A 27498-nucleotide genomic window follows, 5' to 3' on the forward strand; every position below is an offset into this window, starting at 1 on the left:
CAGGGCCCAGAAGATGTAGTTGGGTAAATGGACATGGTCTTTAGGGAGCACATTAGGACTATAGAAGAGCCTGCTATAGTGAAGTAAAGTATGCTATTTGTAGCATCACTACTAGTGAAATTGTATTAAAGGTAAACAGGCGGTGGTGAAACTGCTTACCAAACGATGTATATTCAGTTTATCACCCTGTAATGAGACCACAACTACAAAGCTACATCACCACATTTTATCACCCTGTAATGAGACCACAACTACAAAGCTACATCACCACATTTTATCACCCTGTAATGAGACCACAACTACAAAGCTACATCACCACATTTTATCACCCTGTAATGAGACCACAACTACAAAGCTAAATCACCACATTTTATCACCCTATAATGAGACCACAACTACAAAGCTACATCACCACATTTTATCACCCTGTAATGAGACCACAACTACAAAGCTACATCACCACATGTTCATATCTTTCCCTTCATTTTAGTTTAGTAAAGTCTGTATACTTTCCTGCAGGTTGCTGATAATTCTTAGCCTGGGTATCACTACCTGTCTATTGTGCCATCATGCCACAGGAGTTGGAATGATAGCACATACCTATCTGGGACCAGGCTAGTTCATTTCTCACAACTCTCCAAGAACAATTTCTTCTATATTCTAGAAATGGTCCATATGGAGCATTTTGCCTCCTGATTGATTTGCTACAAGGAGTCAACATTATTTTCCACTACCTACCATTCACAAATAAATAAGGAAATGGTTTGTGGGGGGTAAGACCGACAAGCGTTCTGTCCAAGAGGTACAGCTACATCACACGGAATCACGCAAATATAAACTAAACTATAAACTATTATTAGATTCTGGCTCAGACAAATACCCTCCAAAACATGTGTATCCATGTAAAGAATATTTTATTAGAATTACATACAGTATCTGATTCAGTACAGCATTTTAGAACTCTGTCACAGTTTTTTATTACAAAAAATACATTCAAAAGATAAGAGTTCGAACCACCCTTTAAAACACAAACATATTTTTTATCCTAGATGTCAGGCTTTTTCCCACTAGTTTTCAAGTAATTCAGACAAACTAAACATTTTAAAAAAGCAAACAAAAACAGCATATGTTGTCTTCAGGAGTTTTTTTCCACAAAGCAGGATCAAATAATTGGGTCTATTAACGTTCCAGAATACTCTGAAACAACCTCCATTTTTAACCTCCCTTAAAGCCTCAGAACCTGTAAGTACAATGGCTCCATCACAAATGGGCACCTTATTCCCTTTAAAAAAAAGTACACTACTTTTGATCAGATCCCTATAGACCCTAGTCAAAAAGCAGGACACTATGTAGGGAATAGGGTGTCATTTAGGACAAACCCTCAGTGAGTATTAACATTACTCCATGTTCAACTCCAACACTCTTGATAAACCACAAAAAAAAAACATGAGCGATATCCAAGTGCTTACCAGAGGTACAGGGACAGTTCACCCAAATGACAAAATGATGCATTGGTTTCCTTACCCTGTAAGCAGGTCTATGGATGACAGCAATCCATGCTTTGGTTAAATTTCCCTGGCACTGTTTCCATATGCTAACGTTTTAGTATTTGTATCAGAAATCCCATCCAAGGGACCGATATTAGCATTTTTCATGCATCCTGTCCTAACCATCCAAAATGATCTAAAATTCATTGTAAATCTAAACAAAGTCACTTAAATATGATTTGAACAGGATGTGTAGAAAATAATACAAGGGTCCAATGACTTGAATTGGATTTGTGCCACAAACGTTAGCACGTGGAAACAATGCCAGGGAAACTAAACCAAAGCATGGATCGCCATCGTACCTTGTCCATTCACTGCTTCCAGGGTAAGAAAACCAATATGTCACTTTGTAATTTAGGTGAACTCTCTCTTTAAAATGGCAGTTTGATTCCGCTTCATTTAACACATGTTACCCAGAACAGAACAACCCATTGATGCCACACACACACTCTCCCGACTGAAAGGAATAGTAGCATGCAGTTTCTCCTAGAAACTGTCTGAATGCATCCAAAATGGCACACTACTCCCTTTATAGTGCACTACTCATATAATTAGGCATTAGAATCGTTTAATTTAATAGGATCTCTATGGTGCTACTTTAAACCAGAGGCTCTATATAGGGATTAGCATGCCATTTGAGAAGTAGCCTTAGCCACTGATCTGAGGTAAGCTTTGCATTTCCCCCCAACGTTTAAGCTTAGGGGTTGGGTAAGAGTTGTTAGCAGATCCTAGACCTGTAGTTAACGTGCCTAAAAGAACAGGTCGAGAGCACTAAGGGTATCAGTCTCCATCTCCGTCTGCTGATTGGCCGACCCGGATATGAACTCTTCCAGGAAGTACTCACCAGAGGTCGGGATTGGCTCGGCTAGACCAGGCTGTGGCACTACTACACCGTGATTGGCCGGATGCAAGATCACAGGTGTCAGCACCTGTGACGCTCCACAAATACCATTTCCCCCACACGCCAAGTCCCCGCCCCCTTCTTGCCCATTGGTGGTCAGCATCTCCAGCAAACCCGTGCTGTCCGGCGACAGGTTGCTGGCGGTCGTCGTCGGCGACAGGTTGCTGGCGGTCGTCGTCGGCGACAGGTTGCTGGCGGTCGTCGCCGGCGACAGAAGGTCAGCAAAGAACTGGTCGTATGCGGGGCTGTCGTAGACAGAGGTACTAGAGCTCACGGTGTGGGAGGGACTCCGATCAGTGATGTCTGTTGGGCAGGTTACTTCCCCCCGTCCTCCCGCACCCCCCTGGTAACCCAGCATCTGATTCAGCTTCTCTAGTTTCTTCTTCTTGGCTTTCAGCTTCTTCAGCAGCTTGTACCTGAGGGCATCGGTCTCACTGACCTGACCGCCGGGGCTGTGTTTCCTGGAGGAAGAGATGTTAGGGATCTCCGTGACTCCTGGAGAGGGAGGAAGTGAGGTCACAATAGGCACTGCTGAAGTGGTGTGGTTGATAAGGGGTTTTCGCGAGACGAGGGCAGGAGGTTGACTTGGTATCTTCCAGGCGCCATTTTGAGGGTCAGTTCTTTGAGAGAGAAGCTGGGTGGGAGATGAAGTCTTGGAGGGGCTGTTCATGTTTATATTTACGATCCCGCTTCTGGCCTGGAACCCTCCGTACATCTCGGCAGCCTTCACCGGCAGGGCCTCGTTGTCCACCTTACTTAGTTTGGGTTTGGGTTGAGGCGGAGGCTTCTTCAACCTGTCGTCTGGGTTGGGGGGAGCCATCCTTGGGGTCTGCCAGCTATGTGAAAGCTGCTGGAACCGGTTGGGTGTTGAGTGTTTGAAGTGACTGGTTGGTCTTGGGGGATTGGGGATGGAGGTGGAGGTGGGGTGGAGGCTAAGCAGGTATGACCAGCGAGAGTTGGGGTCCGGGGGTGGAGGAAGGCCGGGTTTGCTCTGCAGAGAGGTGGAGGTAGTAGCGGGTTTGGAGTGGGGCGGGGGAGAAGGAGTAGTAGGGGCCTCTGGTGCTGGGGTGCTGGGTTCCACATATGACGGTGACATCATAGATACAACTGAGGGCAGGATTATTCCACCACACTTTCCAGGAAGTGCCATTGGTGTAGCTGTTCTTGGTGGTGTTGTTGCGACCACCTTAGCTGCTGGTGCAACTGGAGTGTTGGATGCCATCATTTTGGCTTTATTGCTGGTGCTTCTGCCCCTTCTGAGCCTGGGAGGACTAGGAGGAGTGGGCTTTTCAAAGTCGGGCTCAGAAGGACCGTCACTGCTGTCATGGAGAAACCCACTGGCAGTATCAGTGGACGATGGCCTTTTGATGACGACAACATCTGTTTCAGGGGGCGTTTCATCTTCAGGGGGCATTTCATGGGCAGATGCAGGGTTCTCAGCCTCAGGTGTAGGAGCAGGTAGAGGAGGACTGAGGTCTCCATTTTGCCTGGGAGCCAGGGAGACATCGTTGTCGTCCAACGGCCTCCCATCAGAGCCAACTTTGACCTCTACGAGCGTCAGGGTGACAACGTCATCGTGGGAGAGGCCCTCGAAGGTGTCAAGCAGTGTGGTGCTACTGATAGACGAGTTACCAGCTTTACCGGTGGTTACCGTGGTGTCCATGATGTCGTTGTCGGTATCGTCAGACACAGTCAGTGCCTCGACAACGGCTGTGTCGTTGTGAAGGAGGGGGAGAGAGAGGTTGTGGTAACAGGATTGAACCGGTACGCCATGAAGCACACTGGTGGAACCGATGGCGATGGGAGAGTTAACGTTATTCGTTAATGTTGCGTCCATATCGTTATCAATATAGCCAGCAGTGATGGTGGTGTCCATGTCAGTGTCCGCATCATCAGAGACCGTCTGAGAGATGTCTTGAGATTCATTGTTGACAAAGAGTTTGGCTAAGGGAGGTTGCTGCAGTTCTTTGTGTATCAGTAAAGTGCTTGTCAGGGATACAGGGGAAGAGCAGGGTGTCTGTGGGTTGTCCGGTCTGTCGGTCTTCAACTCCCAGAAGACAACATGGATTTCTCTAGGAGGGACCACCAGCTGGGTGTGGGAGACACAGTTAGGGTGCTTCAGATCGTCAAACTCCAACCACGATCCTGCGGGGAGAGACAGCAAGAGAGAAGAGTGAGGAATGGGTTCTATACACTGGTTGTGGACGGGGAGAGTTACCACAGTCACAGAGGACTGGATAACATGCTCACTCTGATCATTCCTCAATCGTAGGAAGGTGCTGAATCCTTGTGATAACTAAATGGATTAATGAAGGTATTTTTGGTGTGCTGTCCATCTCTTTTAAAGAGTTAACCCAACACAATGTAGAGACCTACTGATTGGCACTTCATAAATGCTACACATAATTAGACAGAGACTGACATTACTTTTCAATTATGAAATATAATTGCTTCTATTCATTGATAATGGAGGTATGAATAAGCTATATATAGCATTCTTAAAAGGGATATTTCGAGATTTTGGCAATTAAGCCCTTTATCAACATCCAGAGTCAGATGAACTCAGGGATACCATTTGTATGTCCTTGCATCCAGTACGAAGGAAGTTAAGAGGTAGTTTCGCGAGCCAATGCTAACTAACAATCTACAAGCATGCTAGTAGTTACCATAGACTTCCAGTCATTGCGCTAACACTAGTTAGCAATTTCCTTCAAACTGTCCGCAGAGACATAAAAATGGTTCATCTGACTGGGGAAGTTGATAATCCCGACGTATACATTTACAAAGAACACAAATTGACTTGTTGACCAGTAAACAACAAAAACTTTACTAAGGAAATGACAGTCAACAAATAAAGTTATACTGAACTAAATGACAGTCAACGGCCCCTGAAGGGACAAATAAAGTTATACTGAACTAAATGACAGTCAACGGCCCCTGAAGGGACAAATAAAGTTATACTGAACTAAATGACAAAGTCACACTGACCGTCAGTTCTGCGTATCCAGGTGACAAAGTGCTTGAGTTGCTGGTCATACTGTATGACTGTGGTGACGGAGTATTCCTGCTGCTGGAAGGTGAAGGAGTACACGCAGAGGTCGTTGTCAGGAAGACCTTCTACAAAGTGCAGCACAAACACAGGAGACACCCTGGAGGGGCAGACAGAATTCATATCAGCCTCAGGAAACAGAGGTAGAGAAAGCAAGACATTATCTACAACATGGTGTCTCGATCATATCAGCCTCAGGAAACAGAGGTAGAGAAAGCAAGACATTATCTACAACATGGTGTCTCGATCATATCAGCCTCAGGAAACAGAGGTAGAGAAAGCAAGACATTATCTACAACATGGTGTCTCGATCATATCAGCCTCAGGAAACAGAGGTAGAGAAAGCAAGACATTATCTACAACATGGTGTCTCGATCATATCAGCCTCAGGAAACAGAGGTAGAGAAAGCAAGACATTATCTACAACATGGTGTCTCGATCATATCAGCCTCAGGAAACAGAGGTAGAGAAAGCAAGACATTATCTACAACATGGTGTCTCGATCATATCAGCCTCAGGAAACAGAGGTAGAGAAAGCAAGACATTATCTACAACATGGTGTCTCGATCGTTGGATGATAAATCCTCTACTCATTTCCTGTCCTCCATCTGCACCGACTGGTAACAGAACGACAATCTGCAACAGAAAACATGAAAAAAGGAAAACCAAGACAAGCTCGAGCGCTTGCAGTTGCTTCACAAATCACCTAGCTTTGGAAGACCAGCAAGTCTGGCGGAAGTCCTCCAATCGTCCACATGGCTGGCTGCGTTTTGCTATCACCGTAAGGGGAAGATTGCCCATTAATTCATTGTTTCTAAGGACCCAGAAAACTGAGGCAGTGGAAGAACCTATTCAAGTAAGTAAATATAATTTTGAAAATGACAGCTGCAGGCTAACTCAAATGAGCTAATGTAATGTTCGCTAGCTGATTTTACATACTGTATAGCTAATCAAGTAAATGAAATATCACCAGCAAGCTAACTTCATATTTAGCTACCTATCTTGATCTATTTATTTTTGTAACTCAAAATGCATTTGTAGCTAGCTAGCTAGCTAACAGCCATGGAAACGGGTGAAAGGAATAGATGACAGTTGCAGCTGTCAGAGAAGGGAGAGTAGTACTCTGGATATGGGCCGGTACCTTTGTGGGAGGACACTACGAAAAGATTCCCCAGTTTACAGTCCCTAGCGAGAAAAACTATGAGACACAGCAACATAATATTTAGGGCTGTGTCTCATTGGAGTAGAACGCAGCCTGTTTCTATGTGATGTGTTCTGTCCTCCGATACAGAGAGCGGTGAAACCCTGTCTGCAGATAAAGAGGTCCTAAAGAATGTCCCAAGAGAATATGGATCCTTTTAAACCAAGGATTATATGTGTACTTGTGTTGGCATATTGAGTAAAGAAAAATACATTTTAAAAAAGGTCACACACACAATGTAGAAACCTCCTAGAACTGGAGAAGGCTGGGCATTATTATTCAATTTATCAAAATGAAGTGTGCCATTGCTGGGCTGGAATAGAAGTCCTCCCAGCCAGTAGATCAGGGATCAGTGGAACAATGTTGGCCCCTTCTGGTATTTACATGTTTTTGTTCACCTGTGGTTTTATGCTAACCTTTACATAGGAGTTCGCTTACGCAAAACACTTTGAAAAGAATATGAAATAGTGTTGATTCTTTGAAGTGAAGTGTTTAAACTTGTTTTAATTGTTAACTTTAAAACTATTATTCAGGATGAACTAGGTGTCAATGTTGATTCATCACAGCTCACAATCCTGTCTAATTTGTATGTTATATACTCAAATGAACATGACCTTTTGTTCTTACAATTAGTATTATTTATTAGTATTATTATACTTTTGTTCAGGATATCAGCCACGTGAACCCATTTTGCAACGTCAAATGCAGCCATAGGTCTACAGCAGTGGTTCCCAGCCATTTTTGTTGCAGCCTGGTGTGTTTGTCCGGGGCTACAATAAAACCGTGTGCTATTGGAGGTTCTCGAGGACCGGAGTGGAAACCTCTTGCCTACAGTGTGATGTCAAAAGTCTTATAGCAGGGTTTCCTAAACTTGGTCCTCGGTACGCACATTTCGTTTTGTTGCCCCTAGCACTATACAGCTGATTTAAATAATTAAGTTATCAAGATTTGAATCAGCTGTGTAGACTTGTAGACAAAAAAACAAAATGTGCACCGCTGTGTGTCCCAAGGACCGAGATTGAGAAACGCTGCCTTGTAGGCATTTTGCAATGCAGCCCTTGACATTGTCCATCTGAAGCATTATCGATTAACATTATTTACAAATTGTTGAGCTATATGTGCAAGAAAAAAAATTATACCAGTCAACAAATGTACAGTGCATTCAGAAAGTATTCAGACCCTTTGACTTGTTACACATTTTACGTTACAGCGTTCAAAAATGGTTAAACTGAAACATGACATTTACATTTAGCATTCAGACCTTATACTCAGTACTTCGTTGAAGCACCTTTGGCAGCGATTACAGCCTCACGTCTTCTTGGGTATGACGCTACAAGCTTGGAACACCTGTATTTGGGGAGTTTCTTCCATTCCTCTCTGCAGATCGTCTCAAGCTCTGTCAGGTAGGATGGGGAGTGTCGCTGCACAGTTATTTTCAGGTCTCTCCAGAGATGTTCGATCGGGATCAAGTCCGGACACTGGCTGGGCTACTCAAGGACATTCAGAGGCTTGTCCCGAAACCACTCCTGCTCTGTCTTGGCTGTGCGCTTAGGGTCGTTGTCCTGTTGGAAGGTGAACCTTCGCCCCAGTCTGAGGTCCTGAGCACTCTGGAGCAGGTTTTCATCAAGGATCTCTCTGTACTTTGCTCCGTTCATTTTCCCTCGATCCTGCCGAGTCTCCCTGCCGCTGATATAAATATTACAACAGCATGATGCTGCCACCACCATGCTTCACCGTAGGGATGGTGCCAGGTTTCATCCAGACTTCATGCTTGGCATTCAGGCCAAAGAGTTCAATCTTGGTTTCATCAGACCAGAGAATCTTGTTTCTCATGGTCTGAGAGTCCTTTAGGTGCCTTTTGTCAAACTCCAAGCGGGCTGTCATGTGCCTTTTACTGAAGAGTGGCTTCCATCTGGCCACTCTACCATAAAGGTCTGATTAGTGGTCCTCAGAGACACTTGTCCTTCTGGAAGGTTCTCCCATCTCCATAGAGGAACTCTGTCAGAGTGACCATTGGGTTTTTGGTCACCTCCCTGACCAAGGCCCTTCCCCCGATTGCTCAGTTTGGCCGGGCGGCCAGCTCTAGGAAGACTCTTGGTGTTTCCAAACTTCTTCCATTTAAGAATGGAGGCCACTGTGTTCTTGGGGACGTTCAATGCCTATTGGTACCCTTCTCCAGATCGACACAATCCTGTCCCGGCGCTCTACAGACAATTCCATCGAACTCTTGGCTTGGTTTTTGCTCTGACATCCACTGTTAACTGTGGGACCTTATATAGACAGGTGTGAGCCTTTCCAAATCATGTTCAATCAATTTAATTTACCACAGGTGGACTCCAATCAAGTTGAGATTTTTCTACAAGGATGATCAATGGAAACAGGATGCACCTGAGCTCAATTTGTAGTCTCAAGGCAAACATTTTTAAAAACCTGTTTTTGCTTTGTCATTGTGGGGTATTGTGTGTAGATTGCTGAGGAAAACAAAATTGTATCCATTCTAGAATAAGGCTGTAACATAACAAAATGTGGAAAAAGTCAATGGGGGCCTGAATCCTTTCCAAATGCACTGTAGAGGCGAAGACTACACCAGATGTTTTACATGCCTTGTGTTGACATGACATTGTTTTAGTGCAAATCCAACCCTTGTAATCTTGGTGGTGAAATGTCTGGTAGGAGATGATGGGATCCTGATCTTAGAACATACAAACTACTACCACCAAGTTCCATGCCAGATACTTGTCTGCCAGAAGGTCTGGGCGGCACTTGGAGGTTCCACTCTGATAATGAAGATGGTTTGCCAAAGACTACCACAACAATTACATTGTCTATGCTAAATGTGTTTAAATCGTAAAAAGAAAGACAACAGTTGGGCTATAAGAAATCAATTTTATTCAATGGGGTGAAGCAGAGATGACACACAATATACTTTTAATATCACCTATACAACTATATATTAAAATACAGTATGTTAACAATATCATAAACATTAGTATTTTACATGTTGTTTCGAATTACATTGTATATACTCGTACGGTTTATTTTGTCATGACAAGGTGCTCACTACTCAAATGGCACAACCAAATGGCACAACCAATGGCACAACCAATGGCACAACCTATGGCACAACAAATGGCACAACCAAATGGCACAACCAATGGCACAACCAATGGCACAACCAATGGCACAACCAATGGCACAACCAATGGCACAACCAAATGGCACAACCAAATGGCACAACCAAATCACAACCATCTTCACAGGGGGGAACTGATGGTGCTGCAGCATTGGTCATCTTCACAGGGAGAAACTGATGGTGCTGCAGCATTGGTCATCTTCACAGGGGGAAACTGATGGTGCTGCAGCATTGGTCATCTTCACAGGGAGGAACTGATGGTGCTGCAGCATTGGTCATCTTCACAGGGGGAAACTGATGGTGCTGCAGCATTGGTCATCTTCACAGGGGGGAACTGATGGTGCTGCAGCAGCATTGGTCATCTTCACAGGGGGGAACTGATGGTGCTGCAGCAGCATTGGTCATCTTCACAGGGGGAAACTGATGGTGCTGCAGCATTGGTCATCTTCACAGGGGGAGAAACTGATGGTGCTGCAGCATTGGTCATCTTCACAGGGGGAGAAACTGATGGTGCTGCAGCATTGGTCATCTTCACAGGGAGGAACTGATGGTGCTGCAGCATTGGTCATCTTCACAGGGGGAAACTGATGGTGCTGCAGCATTGGTCATCTTCACAGGGGGGAACTGATGGTGCTGCAGCAGCATTGGTCATCTTCACAGGGGGGAACTGATGGTGCTGCAGCAGCATTGGTCATCTTCACAGGGGGAAACTGATGGTGCTGCAGCATTGGTCATCTTCACAGGGGGAGAAACTGATGGTGCTGCAGCATTGGTCATCTTCACAGGGGGAAACTGATGGTGCTGCAGCATTGGTCATCTTCACAGGGGGGAACTGATGGTGCTGCAGCATTGGTCATCTTCACAGGGGGAAACTGATGGTGCTGCAGCATTGGTCATCTTCACAGGGGGGAACTGATGGTGCTGCAGCATTGCTCATCTTCACAGGGAGAAACTGATGGTGCTGCAGCATTACTCATCTTCACAGGGGGAAACTGATGGTGCTGCAGCATTACTCATCTTCACATCTTAATTCGTTCAGGTGCTTTAGTGTCATATAAATATTAAATATATTGTTGGGCTGGAACATTAGTCAACACAACAGGTTGTCATATCCCAGTGAGGCATTTGTCCTATGTTGTAATGTCCATACATTTTACCTCTACCTATGAATCAAGTTCTCTACAAATGGACAATAATGTCCTCCTCCAGGCTATAAGAGCCTCATATTGTACAATTTGTGTCTTCTCTTTTCATGGTCATCGCTAGAAGGGATCCGACTACGTCATTTGACTTTTTGTAGTAAATTAGGATAATTAGCATAGCAGGTTAGGATAATTAACATAGCAGGTTAGGATAATTAGCATAGCAGGTTAGGATAATTAGCATAGCAGGTTAGGATAATTAGCATAGCAGGTTAGGATAATTAACATAGCAGGTTAGGATCATTAACATAGCAGGCTAGGATCATTAACATAGCAGACTAGGATCATTAACATAGCAGACTAGGATCATTAACATAGCAGGTTAGGATAATTAACATAGCAGGTTAGGATAATTAGCATAGCAGGTTAGGATAATTAACCTAGCAGGTTAGGATAATTAACCTAGCAGGTTAGGGTAATTAACATAGCAGGTTAGGATAATTAACATAGCAGGCTAGGATAATTAGCATAGCAGGTTAGGATAATTAGCATAGCAGGTTAGGATAATTAGCGTAGCAGGTTAGGATAATTAGCGTAGCAGGTTAGGATAATTAACGTAGCAGGTTAGGATAATTAGCGTAGCAGGTTAGGATAATTAGCGTAGCAGGTTAGGATAATTAACGTAGCAGGTTAGGATAATTAACGTAGCAGGTTAGGATAATTAGCGTAGCAGGTTAGGATAATTAACGTAGCAGGTTAGGATAATTAACGTAGCAGGTTAGGATAATTAACATAGCAGGTTAGAATAATTATCATAGCAGGTTAGGATAATTAACATAGCAGGTTAGGATAATTAACATAGCAGGTTAGGATAATTAACATAGCAGGTTAGGATAATTAACATAGCAGGTTAGGATAATTAACATAGCAGGTTAGGATAATTAACATAGCAGGTTAGGATAATTAACATAGCAGGTTAGGATAATTAACATAGCAGGTTAGGATAATTAACATAGCAGGTTAGGATAATTAACATAGCAGGCTAGGATAATTAGCATAGCAGGCTAGGATAATTAACATAGCAGGTTAGGATAATTAGCATAGCAGGCTAGGATAATTAACATAGCAGGTTAGGATAATTAACATAGCAGGCTAGGATCATTAACATAGCAGGCTAGGATCATTAACATAGCAGGCTAGGATCATTAACATAGCAGGCTAGGATCATTAACATAGCAGGCTAGGATCATTAACATAGCAGGCTAGGATCATTAACATAGCAGGCTAGGATCATTAACATAGCAGGCTAGGATCATTAACATAGCAGGCTAGGATAATTAACATAGCTGGTTAGGATAATTAACATAGCAGGCTAGGATAATTAACATAGCAGGCTAGGATAATTAACATAGCTGGTTAGGATAATTAACATAGCAGGCTAGGATAATTAACATAGCAGGTTAGGATAATTATTAGGGTAAGGAAAAGGTTTAGCTAAAATGCAACAAACAAAAAAAATGACTTGACATTAATTTACCAATAGCTGGATCCCTTCTAGCCATGACCCCTTTTCATAGGCCTAGATTATATGGTTAGATTCTAGACAAGGTCGTTTTCATTCATCTGTTGTCAAGTGTCAGCAGAGTAGGCCTACACTACCATCGTATTTAAAAAAATATATTCTGCTAATGTCTCCAGTCATTTTACATGAAATGTTTGTCATAAGGCCACAGAAAGGTCTCTAGAATAACCTATAGGCCGATGCCACTACCCACTTATTAATAGCCTACATTATGACCATCCAATCTACTCATCACATTAGGAATACTAGACTTACATTAGTTTGCAAATGCGATGATAAATGCATGTTATAAAAAGGTGCATGTCTTAATGGTGCAAAAATTGCTTCCCCTAAAATGTTAAACTCACGCAACACATGCTAATAGCTAGACTACAAGCTAATAGCTAGACTACATGCTAATAGCTAGACTACAGGCTAATAGCTAGACTACAGGCTAATAGCTAGACTACAAGCTAATAGCTAGACTACAAGCTAATAGCTAGACTACAGGCTAATAGCTAGACTACAGGCTAATAGCTAGACTACAAGCTAATAGCTAGACTACAAGCTAATAGCTAGACTACAACAAGCTTTCTTTCCAGCTAATTTTGTCTAATAGTGTTGTCAACACCTGGTTAGCATAACGGCTAAACTAAACTGGAAATTGATCAGACTTGACTTACCAGTGATGAAATGATCGTAGCAGACCCTGTACTGACAGTTGTCTGGGTTCAGGTCTTGACTTACCAGTGATGAAATGATCGTAGCAGACCCTGTACTGACAGTTGTCTGGGTTCAGGTCTTGACTTACCAGTGATGAAATGATCGTAGCAGATCTTGTACTGACAGTTGTCTGGGTTCAGGTCTTGACAGGCAAAAAGGTTTCATCGCTTTTCTGACAGTTGGTGTATCCTGGCGTTTCATGATTGCGGGGAATCCATAAACATGCCCCCCCCCCCCCGTTGTCTTTCCTGCCATGTTAGAGCAGCCAAATACTGATGAATCAAAGACGTTTTAGGCACTGTTATCATGTTCTTTCTGGAAACTTGTCAGCTGTTATCGGAAGAATTAATGCGGTGGTCTTCCAACATGGCCACCAGGTGGCATCATACGTCAACTGAAAAGCCCTCTAAAAACTACACGGCCCCATCTCAATCGTCTACAATATCAACTACACGGCCCCATCTCAATCGTCTACAATATCAACCACACGGCCCCATCTCAATCGTCTACAATATCAACCACACGGCCCCATCTCAATCGTCTACAATATCAACCACACGGCCCCATCTCAATCGTCTACAATATCAACTACACGGCCCCATCTCAATCGTCTACAATATCAACCACACGGCCCCATCTCAATCGTCTACAATATCAACTACACGGCCCCATCTCAATCGTCTACAATATCAACCACACGGCCCCATCTCAATCGTCTACAATATCAACCACACGGCCCCATCTCAATCGTCTACAATATCAACCACACGGCCCCATCTCAATCGTCTACAATATCAACTACACGGCCCCATCTCAATCGTCTACAATATCAACCACACGGCCCCATCTCAATCGTCTACAATATCAACTACACCCCATCTCAATCGTCTACAATATCAACTACACGGCCCCATCTCAATCGTCTACAATATCAACTACACGGCCCCATCTCAATCGTCTACAATATCAACTACACGGCCCCATCTCAATCGTCTACAATATCAACCACACGGCCCCATCTCAATCGTCTACAATATCAACTACACGGCCCCATCTCAATCGTCTACAATATCAACTACACGGCCCCATCTCAATCGTCTACAATATCAACTACACGGCCCCATCTCAATCGTCTACAATATCAACTACACGGCCCCATCTCAATCGTCTACAATATCAACCACACGGCCCCATCTCAATCGTCTACAATATCAACCACACGGCCCCATCTCAATAGTCCACTACTCATCTCGTCCATCTGCACTGAATGAATAGGTAAAGAGAAAAGGGCCTGGAAATCCCCGGAGCGGAATTCACTTAAGATCAGGGTTGGGGTCAATTCAGTTCTACTCCTCCACTGAATAGGAAGTTGCCCATTGTTTTCTATGAGGACTTCTCAATTCGTGAACAGAATTTCAATTTCATTCACTTCCTGAATAAAAAAAAAAAAACTAAATTGACCCCAACCCTGGTTGAGATACACCCCAGGTATGAAAGGTTAGAGGTTGCGCCCTCACCTCTCCAGCACCAACATCCTGGTCTGCTTCCTCTTATTACACTTGCTGCAACGTGATTGGTGGGCTGCGTTGAGAGGGTGCCAATCAGAAAGCACCTTGGTGAAAGTGGTGAGGGTCTTCTTACATCTGAAAGAAATTTGATAGTAAATAAAAGACACAGAGACCATTTGATCCAGTTGAGTGAGTCAGTTTCCCCCTTTATTTGTTTAATGAAAATTATTTTCTGAAATGTCCTTGTACACTCCCTTTCTGTCAACATTACATCATTGTTCTTGTTACCATTCAAAAACCCATTTAAAATACAGACAGACACAGCTTCCCATATGGTCTAGCGGTTAGGATTCCTGGTTTTCACCCAGGCGGCCCGGGTTCGACTCCCGGTATGGGAACGAGTTTTTTTTGTTTATAGTTTTCATCTCACTTAAAAAGTATTATAAGCCATCTAAACCAATTACATTTTAATTCACACAGAAATATAAGAGATGAAGGTTTCAACAAATAATATCGACTCGTTTCATCATCTGGTAAACTTGTACTGAGTCAAGCTCTTCAAAAGATACCAAACCAAAAACTACAGGAAATATTCAATGAGATTGACATTTTAGTCATTTAGCAGACGCTCTGATCCAGAATGACTAACAGGTTTAAGTGCCTACTAACAGGTTTAAGGTTTAAGTGCCTTGCTCAAGGGAACAGAACATTTTTACCTAGTCGGCTCTGGGATTCAAAACAGCAAACTTTCAGTTACTTGCCCAATGCTCTAAACCGCAGGGCTACCAGCCGCCCCAGTAAATAACGGATTAGTTTCAACAGACTAAATCGCTACCCTTTTCACCATCTGTATTGTAGCTACTGGGCCAAGTTCCTTGAAGAGTCTTAATTAGACCAATTGGTTCACAGTATTGTTTGCTCTTTGCACTGCTAAAACGTTGCCAAATACCTGCCTCACTGTCTATATTGGTAAACCTGCTTCACAGTCTATATTGGTAAACCTGCTTCACTGACTATATTGGTAAACCTGATTCACTGTCTATATTGGTAAACCTGATTCACTGTCTATATTGGTAAACCTGATTCACTGTCTATATTGGTAAACCTGCTTCACTGTCTCTATTGGTAAACCTGCTTCACAGTCTATATTGGTAAACCTGCTTCACAGTCTATATTGGTAAACCTGCTTCACTGTCTATATTGGTAAACCTGCTTCACTGTCTATATTGGTAAACCTGCTTCACAGTCTATATTGGTAAACCTGCTTCACAGTCTATATTGGTAAACCTGCTTCACAGTCTATATGGGTAAACCTGCTTCACTGTCTATATTGGTAAACCTGCCTCACTGTCTATATTGGTACTGTTCACTGTCTATATTGGTAAACCTGCTTCACTGTCTATATTGGTAAACCTGCTGATTCACTGTCTATATTGGTAAACCTGCTTCACAGTCTATATTGGTAAACCTGCTTCACTGTCTATATTGGTAAACCTGCTTCACTGTTTATATTGGTAAACCTGCTTCACAGTCTATATTGGTAAACCTGCTTCACAGTCTATATTGGTAAACCTGCTTCACAGTCTATATTGGTAAACCTGCTTCACAGTCTATATGGGTAAACCTGCTTCACAGTCTATATGGGTAAACCTGCTTCACAGTCTATATTGGTAAACCTACATTCCCATTTCCATGCCTATCCTACATTGTGCTGTTACCAGCCAGGTCTACTGAAGGTAGGTGAGAGAAGACAAGACACTCTCTCACCTGACTGACCATTAGGTTAATATGACAGTCTACAGTACTGACCATTAGGTTAATATGACAGTCTACAGTACTGACCATTAGGTTAATATGACAGAGTCTACCGTACTGACCATTAGGTTAATATGACAGTCTACAGTACTGACCATTAGGTTAATATGACAGTCTACAGTACTGACCATTAGGTTAATATGACAGAATCTACAGTACTGACCATTAGGTTAATATGACAGAGTCTACAGTACTGACCATTAGGTTAATATGACAGAGTCTACAGTACTGACCATTAGGTTAATATGACAGATTCTACAGTACTGACCATTAGGTTAATATGACAGAGTCTACAGTACTGACCATTAGGTTAATATGACAGAGTCTACAGTACTGACCATTAGGTTAATATGACAGAGTCTACAGTACTGACCATTAGGTTAATATGACAGAGTCTACCGTACTGACCATTAGGTTAATATGACAGAGTCTACAGTACTGACCATTAGGTTAATATGACAGAGTCTACAGTACTGACCATTAGGTTAATATGACAGAGTCTACAGTACTGACCATTAGGTTAATATGACAAGAGTCTACAGTACTGACCATTAGGTTAATATGACAGATTCTACAGTACTGACCATTAGGTTAATATGACAGATTCTACAGTACTGACCATTAGGTTAATATGACAGTCTACAGTACTGACCATTAGGTTAATATGACAGAATCTACAGTACTGACCATTAGGTTAATATGACAGAATCTACAGTACTGACCATTAGGTTAATATGACAGAATCTACAGTACTGACCATTAGGTTAATATGACAGAGTCTACAGTACTGACCATTAGGTTAATATGACAGAATCTACAGTACTGACCATTAGGTTAATATGACAGAGTCTACAGTATTGCAGTGGGACTACGAGGCTTCTTATGAAAACTAAAGAAAGTTGTTAACAGTTGTCAAACACATTTTATTTATTTATTTTACCTTTATTTAACTAGGCAAGTCAGTTAAAGAACAAATTCTTATTTTCAATGACGGTCTAGGAACAGTGGGTTAACTGCCGGTTCAGGGGCAGAACAACATATTTGTACCTTGTCAGCTCGGGGGTTTGAACTTGCAACCTTCCGGTTACTACCCTTCCGCCCCACATATCTTCTAGGATAATGACTAATAATGATATTGATCACTAAATCACAGAGAGATGACGATTCACCATTGAAAGTGCTTCTTAGTCCAAGACTAGGTTATATATTTATGTCTAGAAAACTGGCCTTAAAAGTTCAAGATGGCTCTTACTTGGTGTTGGTGGCATGTTGACAAGTTGTTGAGATACACTCAAACTGCCACTCATAAGCTTGCTGGAAGAGAGGTTCTGCCCAGGAGTCAGCCCTGAGGAGGAGGGGCAGGGCAAACACAGGTGTCTCATTCTGACCTGCAGGAGAGGAGACAGCAGGGGTCAGGGTGAGGTCAGGGATTCAAAAATATATATATTAAAAAAAATGTAAAAATTAAAATCAGGGTCAGCTCACAAAGTAAAATCAGGTACATTTTTAATCAATCGTGGAATGTTTGTGTTAGTTCTGAAGGTAAGAGATGGTTGAGAAGGTGGTATGCTTGTGTTAGTTCTGAAGGTAAGAGATGGTTGAGAAGGTGGTATGTTTGTGTTAGTTCTGAAGGTAAGAGATGGTTGAGAAGGTGGTATGTTTGTGTTAGTTCTGAAGGTAAGAGATGGTTGAGAAGGTGGTATGTTTGTGTTAGTTCTGAAGGTAAGAGATGGTTGAGAAGGTGGTATGTTTGTGTTAGTTCTGAAGGTAAAAGATGGTTGAGAAGGTGGTATGCTTGTAATCATTATGAACTGGGAAGTTTTACAAGATAAAAATGAAAGAAACAGAAGAGGCATAATCACAGAGGAAAACCTGCTTCAGTCTGCTTTCCATCAGACACTGGGAGATGAATTCACCTTTCAGCAGGACAATAAACTAAAACACAAGGCCAAATCTACACTGGAGTTGCTTACCGAGAAGACAAGTGAATCTATTTGAGAGTCTATGGCAAGAACCCAAACTGGTTGTCTAACAATAAGCAACAACCAATTTGACAGAGCTCAAATCATTTTTTTTTTAAATAATGAGCAAAATGTGTATATATTATATATAATAATAATAATAATAATATATGCCATTTAGCAGACGCTTTTATCCAAAGCGACTTACAGTCATGTGTGCATACATTCTACGTATGGGTGGTCCCGGGGATCGAACCCACTACCCTGGCGTTACAAGCGCCATGCTCTACCAACTGAGCTACAGAAGGACAATATATATATATTGTAAATATTATACAATCCAGGTGTGGAAAGCTCTTAGAAACTTACCCAGAAAAACTTACAGTTGTAATCGCTGCCAAATGTGCTTCAATATAATATTAACTCAGGGGTGTGAATACTTATGTAAATTAGATATTTCTGTATTTAATGTAATACATTTGCACAAAAAGAAAACTAATAACTTAATGCATTTTGAATTCACGCTGTAACACAACAAAATGTGGAATAAGTCAAGGGGTATGAACACTTTCTGAAGGCTCTGTATATTACTTTAGACTAAGTAGGTAAGAGCAGGGTCACATGCACAAATAGCCTATTACACATTTGATTCATTTTGCAGATGCTCTTATCCAGAAAGACTCAAGCTTTCACACATGTTGGTTGACCTATGAACTGCTGAAAGCCATCACCAATCACCTCTGATTCCCTGCCAGGTTCTTGTTTTTTAATTTTTTTTAATTATTATTCTTTTTTTCTACCTCTTTTTTTGTGGTATACAATTGGTAGTTACAGTCTTGTCTCATCGCTGAAACTCCCGTACGGACTCGGGAGAGACAAAGGTTGAGAGCCGTGCGTCCTCCGAAACACAACCCAACCAAGCTGCACTGCTTCTTGACACAATGCCCACTTAACCCGGGTCAGCGTGCACTGCGAGCGGCCAGCCACAGGGGTCGCTAGTGCGCGATGGGACAAGGACATCCCTGCCAGCCAAACCCTCCCCTAACCCGGACGACGCTGGGCCAATTGTGCGCCACCCCATGGGTCTCCCGGCCGCGGCCTGCTGCAACAGGGCCTGGACTCGAACCCAGAATCTCTAGTGGCACAGCTAACACTGCGATGCAGTTCCTTGGAACAACGCACCACTCGGGAGGCCCCCAGCCAGGTTCTTACCCAGTTTACATTTCAGTAGCGGCTCCAGCAGTCTAAAGATAGACATCCTGATGGCTTGCATCTCAGTTTGGACCCTCTGTAACACCGCAGAGGGCACTCTGACAACACCGTCTGGAGAGAGATGAGGGAGACAAACACAAACCAGGTGTAAACATGTATTAAGGATTAGGTAATAGATTAATACACAAGAAGCCCTGCTGAAGGCAGCTTGCTGACGAAACGTTGCTCATGTCCACACCCCCGTGGAAATTTAATTCGCTTTTTTTTTTAACCCCCCCCCCAGGAAAATCAGTCAGTTTAGGAGATGTGTTTTTTTATTGCATTGGATGCATCTCAATCCACCACATCCGTTGATGTCACACTTCCGTATCTGTGAGGAAAGGTCACAGAGCCAGAGCGGTGACCGCCAGACCATGAGACATCCCATTTAAAAAGGTCTGCTCAACAAAATTAAACTAACGAAGATGACGGTGTTATGCGTTTTGATCTACGAATTCAAGGGTTTCTTTATTTTGTACTATATTCTACATTGTAGAATAGTGAAGACTTACTTACCGATAAAGACTTATATGAAATAACGCACATGGAATCATGTAGTAACCAAAGAAAGTGTTAAACAAATCGAAACATTTCATATCTGAGATTCTTCCAAGTAGCCACCTTCTTTACCTTGATGACAGCTTTGCACACTCATGGCATTCTCTCAACCAGCTTCATGAGGTAGTCACCTGGAATGCATTTCAATTAACAGGTGTGCCTTGTTGAAAGTGGATTTGTGGAATTGATTTCAATACATTTGAGCCAATCAGTTGTGTTGTGATAGTGTGTGTGTGTGAGGGGGTATACAGAAGAAAGCCCTATTTGGTAAAAGACCAAGTCCATATTATGTCAAGAACAGCTCAAATAAGCAAAGAGAGATGACAGTCCATCACTAGTTTGGGACATGAAGGTCATTCAATATGGAAAATGTCAAGAACTTTGGAAGTTTCAGTCGCAAAAACCTTCAAGCGCTATGATGAAACTGGCTCTCATGAGGACCGCCACGGGAAAGGAAGACCCAGTATTACCGCTGCTGCAGGGGATAAGTTCATTAGAGTTACCAGCCTCAGAAATTGCAGCCCAAATAAATGGTTCACAGAGTTCAATTAACAGACATCTCAACATCAACTGTTCAGAGGAAACTGCTTGAATCAGGCCTCATGGTCGAAGTGCTGCAACGAAACCAGTACTAAAAGACACCAATAAGAAGAAGAGACGTGCTTGGGCCAAGAAACACGAGCAATGGACATTAGACCAGTGGAAATCTGTCCTTTGATCTGATGAGTCCAAATGTGATATTTTTGGTTCCGTCTTTGTGAAACGCAGAGTACGTGAATGGATGATCTCCGCATGTGTGGTTCCCACCGTGAAGCATGGAGGAAGAGGTGTAATGGTGTGGGGGTGTTTTGCTGGTGACACTGTCTGTGATTTATTTAGAATTCAAGGCACACTTAACTAGCATGGCTACCACAGCATTCTGCAGCAATACTCCATCCCATCTGGTTTGCACTTAGTGGGACTATCATTTGTTTTTCAACAGGACAATGACCCAAAAACACACCTCCAGGTTGTGTCAGGGCTATTTGACCAAGAAGGAGAGTGATGGAGTGTTGCATCAGATGACCTGGCCTCCACAGTCACCCGATCTCAACCCAATTGAGATGGTTTGGGACAAGTTGGACTGCAGAGTGAAGGAAAAGCAGCCAACAAGTGCTCAGCATATGTGGGAACTCCTTCAAGACTGTTGGAAAAGCATTCCTCATGAAGCTGGTTGAGAGAATGCCAAGAGTGTGCAAAGCTGTCATCAAGGCAAAGGGTGGCTACTTAGAAGAATCTCAAATATTAAATATATTTTAATTTGTTTAAGTGCTATTTTGAGATTTGAGATTGGTTATTACATGATTCCAGATGTGTTATTTCATAATTATGATGGCTAAATGCATGTAAAAAAATATATATATATATATTTCCTGTTCTTTTATCTCTCTCTCAAATATGGGACAGACATTTCAGAACAAACTTACTTCAGATTTTTTTTTGGGGGGGGGACCATCTCTTTATCCGTGTAGTAAATATTTTATGCAATTCATTTGTATGGGCTAACAGCAGAAAGGCCAAAAAAATATATTTTTATTTTTTTAATGACACTTCAAGGAGTCTTAAAATTCTAAATCAAATAAATAAATTATCGTTGGTATGACCTTCTTAAAACAATTCCATATTGCTTAGTACAACCCCGCCGCCACCGAGCTTAGACAGGGCTAATCAATACATGTATTGTATCAAAGGGATAGTCTGTGTGCGGATACATTCTTCCCCATTCGAAATAGATATTCAGCTCTTAGCTGCCAATGTTGTACATCAATTCAAATAAACCTTACTAAATAGATAAGTCCACCCACCTGCGCCAGTGTGTTGGTAGGCTGTGATGAGACCACAGGCCCGGTTGTAACTCTCACACAGGTCCCAGACAGGTTGACCTACAGTGGGCCTCTTGGTGGGCCGTCTGTCCCTCAGGGTGTGAAGGTGGACCAGCGCTACCAGCAAGGTGTCCAGCCAACACAGACTATGCTCATTCCTCCAGAATAGGTGAGGCCCGGGAACCGGAACCAACTCCTCAGTCGAGATCACTTCCGGGTCAAAGTTGGGCACCACTACATGCGTGTATTTAATAATAGGAGTCTTTCTCGGCCGGCCCATTTTCTTTTTTGGCGGCGATGGCACGACTTCCACTTCCTCAGTGACGCTTCCTTCCCATTCTGTTTCCATGGTTTTGCCGGTCATCTCGTCATCGCTACTAATTAGTTGCCGGGTGTTCTGAGCTCTTCTTCTAGCTTTGATAGGACCATCATCATCATCATCATGAACTTCAACAGGCACTTTGCTCTGACTGAGGTCCACACTACAGGGCCTACACATCACCTCTGGGGAGCATTCTTCCTCGTCAAAGACAGACAGATCATCCTGTCCGCACTCATTATCCATCAAGGCAGGTGTAGCCACCTCCTCCTCATCTTTCTCTAAAGCAGGTAGAGCCTTCTCAACCTCTTCTGAGGCAGGGACAGCCTCCACCAAGGCAGGTAGAGCCTTCTCAACCTCTTCTGAGGCAGGGACATCATCCAAAGCCACAAGTATAGCCACGTCTTCCTCCTCGATTAAACACTCCTCTTCCTCATCTTTCTTTAAGACAGAGAGACCCTCCTTTATGCCAGGTGAAGCATTCTCTAAGACAGACAGAGCATCCTGCAACACCAGGACAGCTTCCATGGCAGGTGGAGCCATGGCAACCTCCTCTGGCGCAGACGCAACCTCCTCTGGCGCAGACGCAACCTCCTCTGGCGCAGACGCAACCTCCTCTGGCGCAGACGCAACCTCCTCTGGCGCAGACGCAACCTCCTCTGGCGCAGACGCAACCTCCTCTGGCGCAGACGCAACCTCCTCTGGCGCAGACGCAACCTCTCTGGCGCAGACGCAACCTCCTCTGGCGCAGACGCAACCTCCTCTGGCGCAGACGCAACCTCCTCTGGCGCAGACGCAACCTCCTCTGGCGCAGACGCAACCTCCTCTGGCGCAGACGCAACCTCCTCTGGCGCAGACGCAACCTTGACAGTCCTTTGTAAGGGAGGGTGTACCTTCTGACGTGATTGTGTAACTTCCCCTGGGGCCGTCAGAGCCTTTAAGAGAGACACTGTGTCCTCGAAGGTAGGGACAACCTCCACTAAGGCAGCCTTAGTTGAGGCAGAAACGGCCACATGTAAGGGACGTGAAATCTTCTCTAGGAGAGAAATGGCTACTTGCGGAGCAGAAAAAGTATTTTCTCGGGCAAATACAGCCTCCTGTAAAGTAGAGAGAACCTCCTTTTGTGCACCTTCAGACTCTACAGCAGACTCTACAGCAGACTCTACAGCAGACTCTACAGCAGACTCTACAGCAGACTCTACAGCAGACTCTACAGCAGACTCTACAGCAGACTCTACAGCAGACTCTACAGCAGACTCTACAGCAGACTCTACAGCAGACTCTACAGCAGACTCTACAGCAGACTCTACAGCAGAAACGGACACCTGTAAGACTGGTAAAGTCTTATTTTGGAGAGGAAAACCCTTGTCTAAAGTTGGTGTACCGTCCTCTGGGCGAAAGACACCATCTTGTTCCTCTTCTAGGAGTTCCTGGTCCATTTCTTCTGGCATCAACCAACCAGAATCCGTGTGATATGCGTTGACCCCTCCCCTCTCAGTCTCAGGAAGTGTGTGTTTGAGGGTTTTATTCACCACGTCCATGTTGGTGTGTTCTGATTGGCGGATTCTCTCCTTCTTCCCATTAAAGCACTCTTCTTCCCCATTGAGTTTGTTGGTGATGCCGCTGACTGATAGAGCTCCACTTTGTGATACGGCGTCCTCGGCCACTTCGGACTCCACCGATCGTGCACGTTTGGGGGAAGGTACAGGGTCTCCGTTCTCCAATCCGCAGGGGCTCTTCCTCTTGCTCCCTGTCTGAGTTTGGTGTAGAGGGGGTACCAGGCTGGCCAGGACATCCTCCAAAGGACGAGAGACCAAGGGAAACAGGCACTGTAGGGGAGTATAAGTTACTTTGATTTATTTGTTTATTTAAAACAGGCAAGTAAATTCATATTTACAATGGCCTGGCAAGAGGCGAGGCTGAATGAAGAAATGATGGGTAACTGTCGGGGAAGTTCAAAATTCACATTGGCTTCATATTGTTTCTTTACCCTACTACTTGTTTTCACTCTTGCATTGAAGGATGCGTGTGTCTGTGTACGTGAGCATGTGTGTGTGTGTGTTAACGTGTGTATACGTGTGTGTCTGTGTACGTGAGCACATGTGTGTGTGTGTGTGTTAACGTTACCCTACCTGTGGGTCAGTGCAGAGAGTGATGAACTCCTGGGAGTTGATCCTGTAGGAGCGCAGGGCCAGACACTGTCCTTTAGCAGCACACCATGGACAGGTCTCCAACAAAGCTGAGCGTTCCTGGATCTGCAGGGACCAATCACAAAACATGTTAATACCCCTGATAGATATCAGTAGGGGAGGGTAACCTGGTCAACGGAGAGACCACATACTGTAATTACACAGAGTATTGTACAGTATAATTGAATACAACAGAGTATGACCAGTATCGCGATACTTGTTAGTACCCTAGCCAGAAGACAAAAAAACAAAGCAGATTTTTACTTATTTAGGAAGACAGCCATAATGTTGTAAACAGATGTAAACATGTTGTCATCCAGAGAGACATTCATTTTCCAAGTTATAGCACACAAATTTTACATACAGCAGGTTTTTAAAGGACCAAAGAATATAACCTGCTTTGTGTTTTCATTTAATGCATCGGGGGGGTATGGTATCGTCAAAATAGAATTGAGTGCCATCAGAGTATCGTACACAGTATCATTTAGAATCAGAGAGTATCTTAATGTCATATAGTACAGCGTAGTATCAGATTAGAGGACACAGTATCATAGATTTTTTTTTTGTATCTCAAGGTATCATTTATTACAGTGGATTTACAATCCAGTCGATGAGAATCATTTTTTAAGTTTTGCATTGTACCCGGCAGTCAATGTCAATCAATCTAGCCCTCAAAAGCACCCACACAACAGATCAAAACCTTTCGCCTTTTGAAACCAAAGTTTCGGTTTTCTTTGTTTTGTTGAGTTTCTCAATTTTGAATGTTGATTTGGGATACAAGAGGATTCTGCCTTCCCAATCAGACAGCATCTCTCAGACCCAAAATAGCTTTGCACAAGTGACAGTAAGTGAGAGGAAGACAATACGAGTTCAACTGACTTTTTCCCAATACCCTGCCAGCGGGCCAGGGGCCCCCAAACCAGTGCCGTCGCCACTCATCACAAACCACTGCTGTTTCTTGTTGTTGTAGCCAGTACTGTCAGTGTCCTGCGTCATTCACTTTACCATATCACTGTGACCACCCAGTCTCACCACCTCAGCATGGTAGGCTATGGGGGAGGGACAACAACAAAGCAGAAGATGTTAGGTACAGTGAGTAGTGTCATCTTACCAAGAGATGTATGTATCTAAAGAAGACGAGTCAGAGAATGAACCCATGTCAGCCAATGGAACACCTGCCTACTGACAAGACACCTGCAATTGACTGCCATATTTATTCAGATGTGCACACTAATGACTACACAGCCCTATTCTAGCCACCAGAACTGAAGATTAGTGTAGCTAAGCACGGTCTTTCAGGGGTAGAATATATAGGGTTTCATGATTAAGTAGTTGTTACCTAGTTCAACCAGTATCTTTACGTTAGGGACCTCTATAAAGTCCAGAATGCTCCGATTCACAGGCGTTATAATTATAAACCAATGAGCGAAGTTATTTTGGTTATTCGAGTTTTATAGTTGTACTGTTGATCATGCTTAACCAGGACCAGTTGATTTTAAAATATATTTTACGGATGATAGTAACAGGATATACTGAAAAGGTATTTGAGCTAATGTTTTTATTGGACCGATTTACTTAAGCCTTTTTTATACCGGCCATAACGGGAGAAAATGAAGGTAGTTTCTCAGCGAAATTCAGTGAACGCATTTTTGCCATTATAACGCTTGCAGAGTGAATGGGAGTTTGAGTCGGAGCTTTCTGGGAGTCAGAAGGGTCTAACGCAGATGCTGGTCTGTTCGTCAAAGTTAACAAATGTCACGCTGACAGACAGACAGTACATTGGCAAAGTACACAAACGTTGGCATTACGTTTGGATATCTAACTAAGTTAGCTAAATGAATCGCTAAACGTTATACACCCAAAATCGTTCATACTAATGTCCGTAACACAGTTGATATGACAATGCAGGGAATGTGATTTCATCTTGCTGTGAAATAAAATAGTGACGTTAGCTATAACCTGGTGCGGTTTTTGGCTAGTTGTTAGCAATGCCATGCCAGCTAGCAGTTTGAAAAAACGCTAGACCTCAAACCTTGCTAATATTTTAACATACCTCAGTAAAGCGCTTATTATATCCAATTTAGAGATTAATATGATTCCAATAATCCATCTGAATTTAATTCATTCATCAACTCGGGTCCCCGGTGTTTTTCCATGTGCACCGCTCTTTCGGGGTCGAAACGTTGTGTTTCCGGTTGGGGGCGTTCCACTAGATAACCCACACACAAAGTCAAAATTGTCTGCATTGTAGAAAATTCATGAAAAGCTACAAATTTGGTCTTAATTTTATTTTTTTTATTTTTTTAGGCATACGGTTAAAAATGAGGTGGAGGTTAGGTTGGAAATCACATTTTAAGAAGACAAATTGTATAAAATGGGCAGGGTTTAGGACTTTGTGGCTGTGGTAGCTAATGAAAATAGCTGGCGCTGGTTGTGTCGCAAGCTTTTACCTTCCTTTCGAACGGGGAAAAAGTTGTTGGTGTACCACCCCCTAATGGTCACACAATGTATAACACCTTACTGGCTAGACTGGTCATAGATAAGGATAGAGGCCTCTAGTGGCAAAAAAGGCTATTTATCATGGGCGGTGTCACTGAGGACTTCCACCATTTTAATATAATCAACTGGGTGGGACTTCTAACTTCATTGGCTGATCCATGTCCAACCGGGACATCAGGAAGGATCAGACAATCGTGAAAAAGGAAATGGATTACTTCAGAACGGATTGTCTCAATGGTACTGCCCATTGGCTAGATTGTAAACTCTCCTTCCAGACAT

The 27498-nt window shown here is 43.2% G+C and overlaps 1 protein-coding gene, 1 long non-coding RNA gene and 1 other non-coding gene across 16 annotated transcripts; 2 read left to right on the plus strand and 1 right to left on the minus strand.

Annotated features, from left to right (window-relative positions):
• Window positions 1-895: 895 nt before the first annotated feature.
• Window positions 896-26914, minus strand: uspl1 (ubiquitin specific peptidase like 1). Of its 6 annotated transcripts, none has more exons than XM_052520487.1 (10): window positions 26774-26914; window positions 25726-25769; window positions 24664-24786; window positions 23269-24360; window positions 22195-23227; window positions 19754-19864; window positions 17833-17968; window positions 14775-14900; window positions 5437-5597; window positions 896-4593 (listed from the first exon to the last, which is right to left on the minus strand). In XM_052520487.1, the coding sequence occupies exons 2-10, from the start codon at window positions 25726-25728 to the stop codon at window positions 2297-2299; spliced, it is 5082 nt and encodes a 1693-aa protein (XP_052376447.1). In that variant the 5' UTR covers window positions 25729-25769; window positions 26774-26914; the 3' UTR covers window positions 896-2296. The 6 variants fall into 6 exon arrangements, with proteins under 6 accessions (XP_052376447.1, XP_052376446.1, XP_052376445.1 ...); XM_052520486.1 differs by having other exon boundaries at window positions 22195-23143; window positions 25600-25769; XM_052520485.1 differs by having other exon boundaries at window positions 22195-23164; window positions 25600-25769.
• Window positions 11268-13654, plus strand: LOC127930671 (uncharacterized). Of its 9 annotated transcripts, none has more exons than XR_008138674.1 (4): window positions 11268-11552; window positions 11597-12102; window positions 12433-13269; window positions 13334-13654. It is a non-coding gene; the product is annotated as an uncharacterized LOC127930671 (long non-coding RNA). The 9 variants fall into 9 exon arrangements; XR_008138675.1 differs by having other exon boundaries at window positions 11597-11992; window positions 12059-12102; window positions 12433-13654; XR_008138676.1 differs by having other exon boundaries at window positions 11597-11970; window positions 12059-12102; window positions 12433-13654.
• Window positions 15092-15163, plus strand: trnae-uuc (transfer RNA glutamic acid (anticodon UUC)). Its single transcript has one exon. It is a non-coding gene; the product is annotated as a tRNA-Glu (tRNA).
• Window positions 26915-27498: the final 584 nt, after the last annotated feature.

Source organism: Oncorhynchus keta, chromosome 6 (genome assembly GCF_023373465.1).
Source record: "Oncorhynchus keta strain PuntledgeMale-10-30-2019 chromosome 6, Oket_V2, whole genome shotgun sequence".
Taxonomy (NCBI): Eukaryota; Metazoa; Chordata; class Actinopteri; order Salmoniformes; family Salmonidae; genus Oncorhynchus; species Oncorhynchus keta.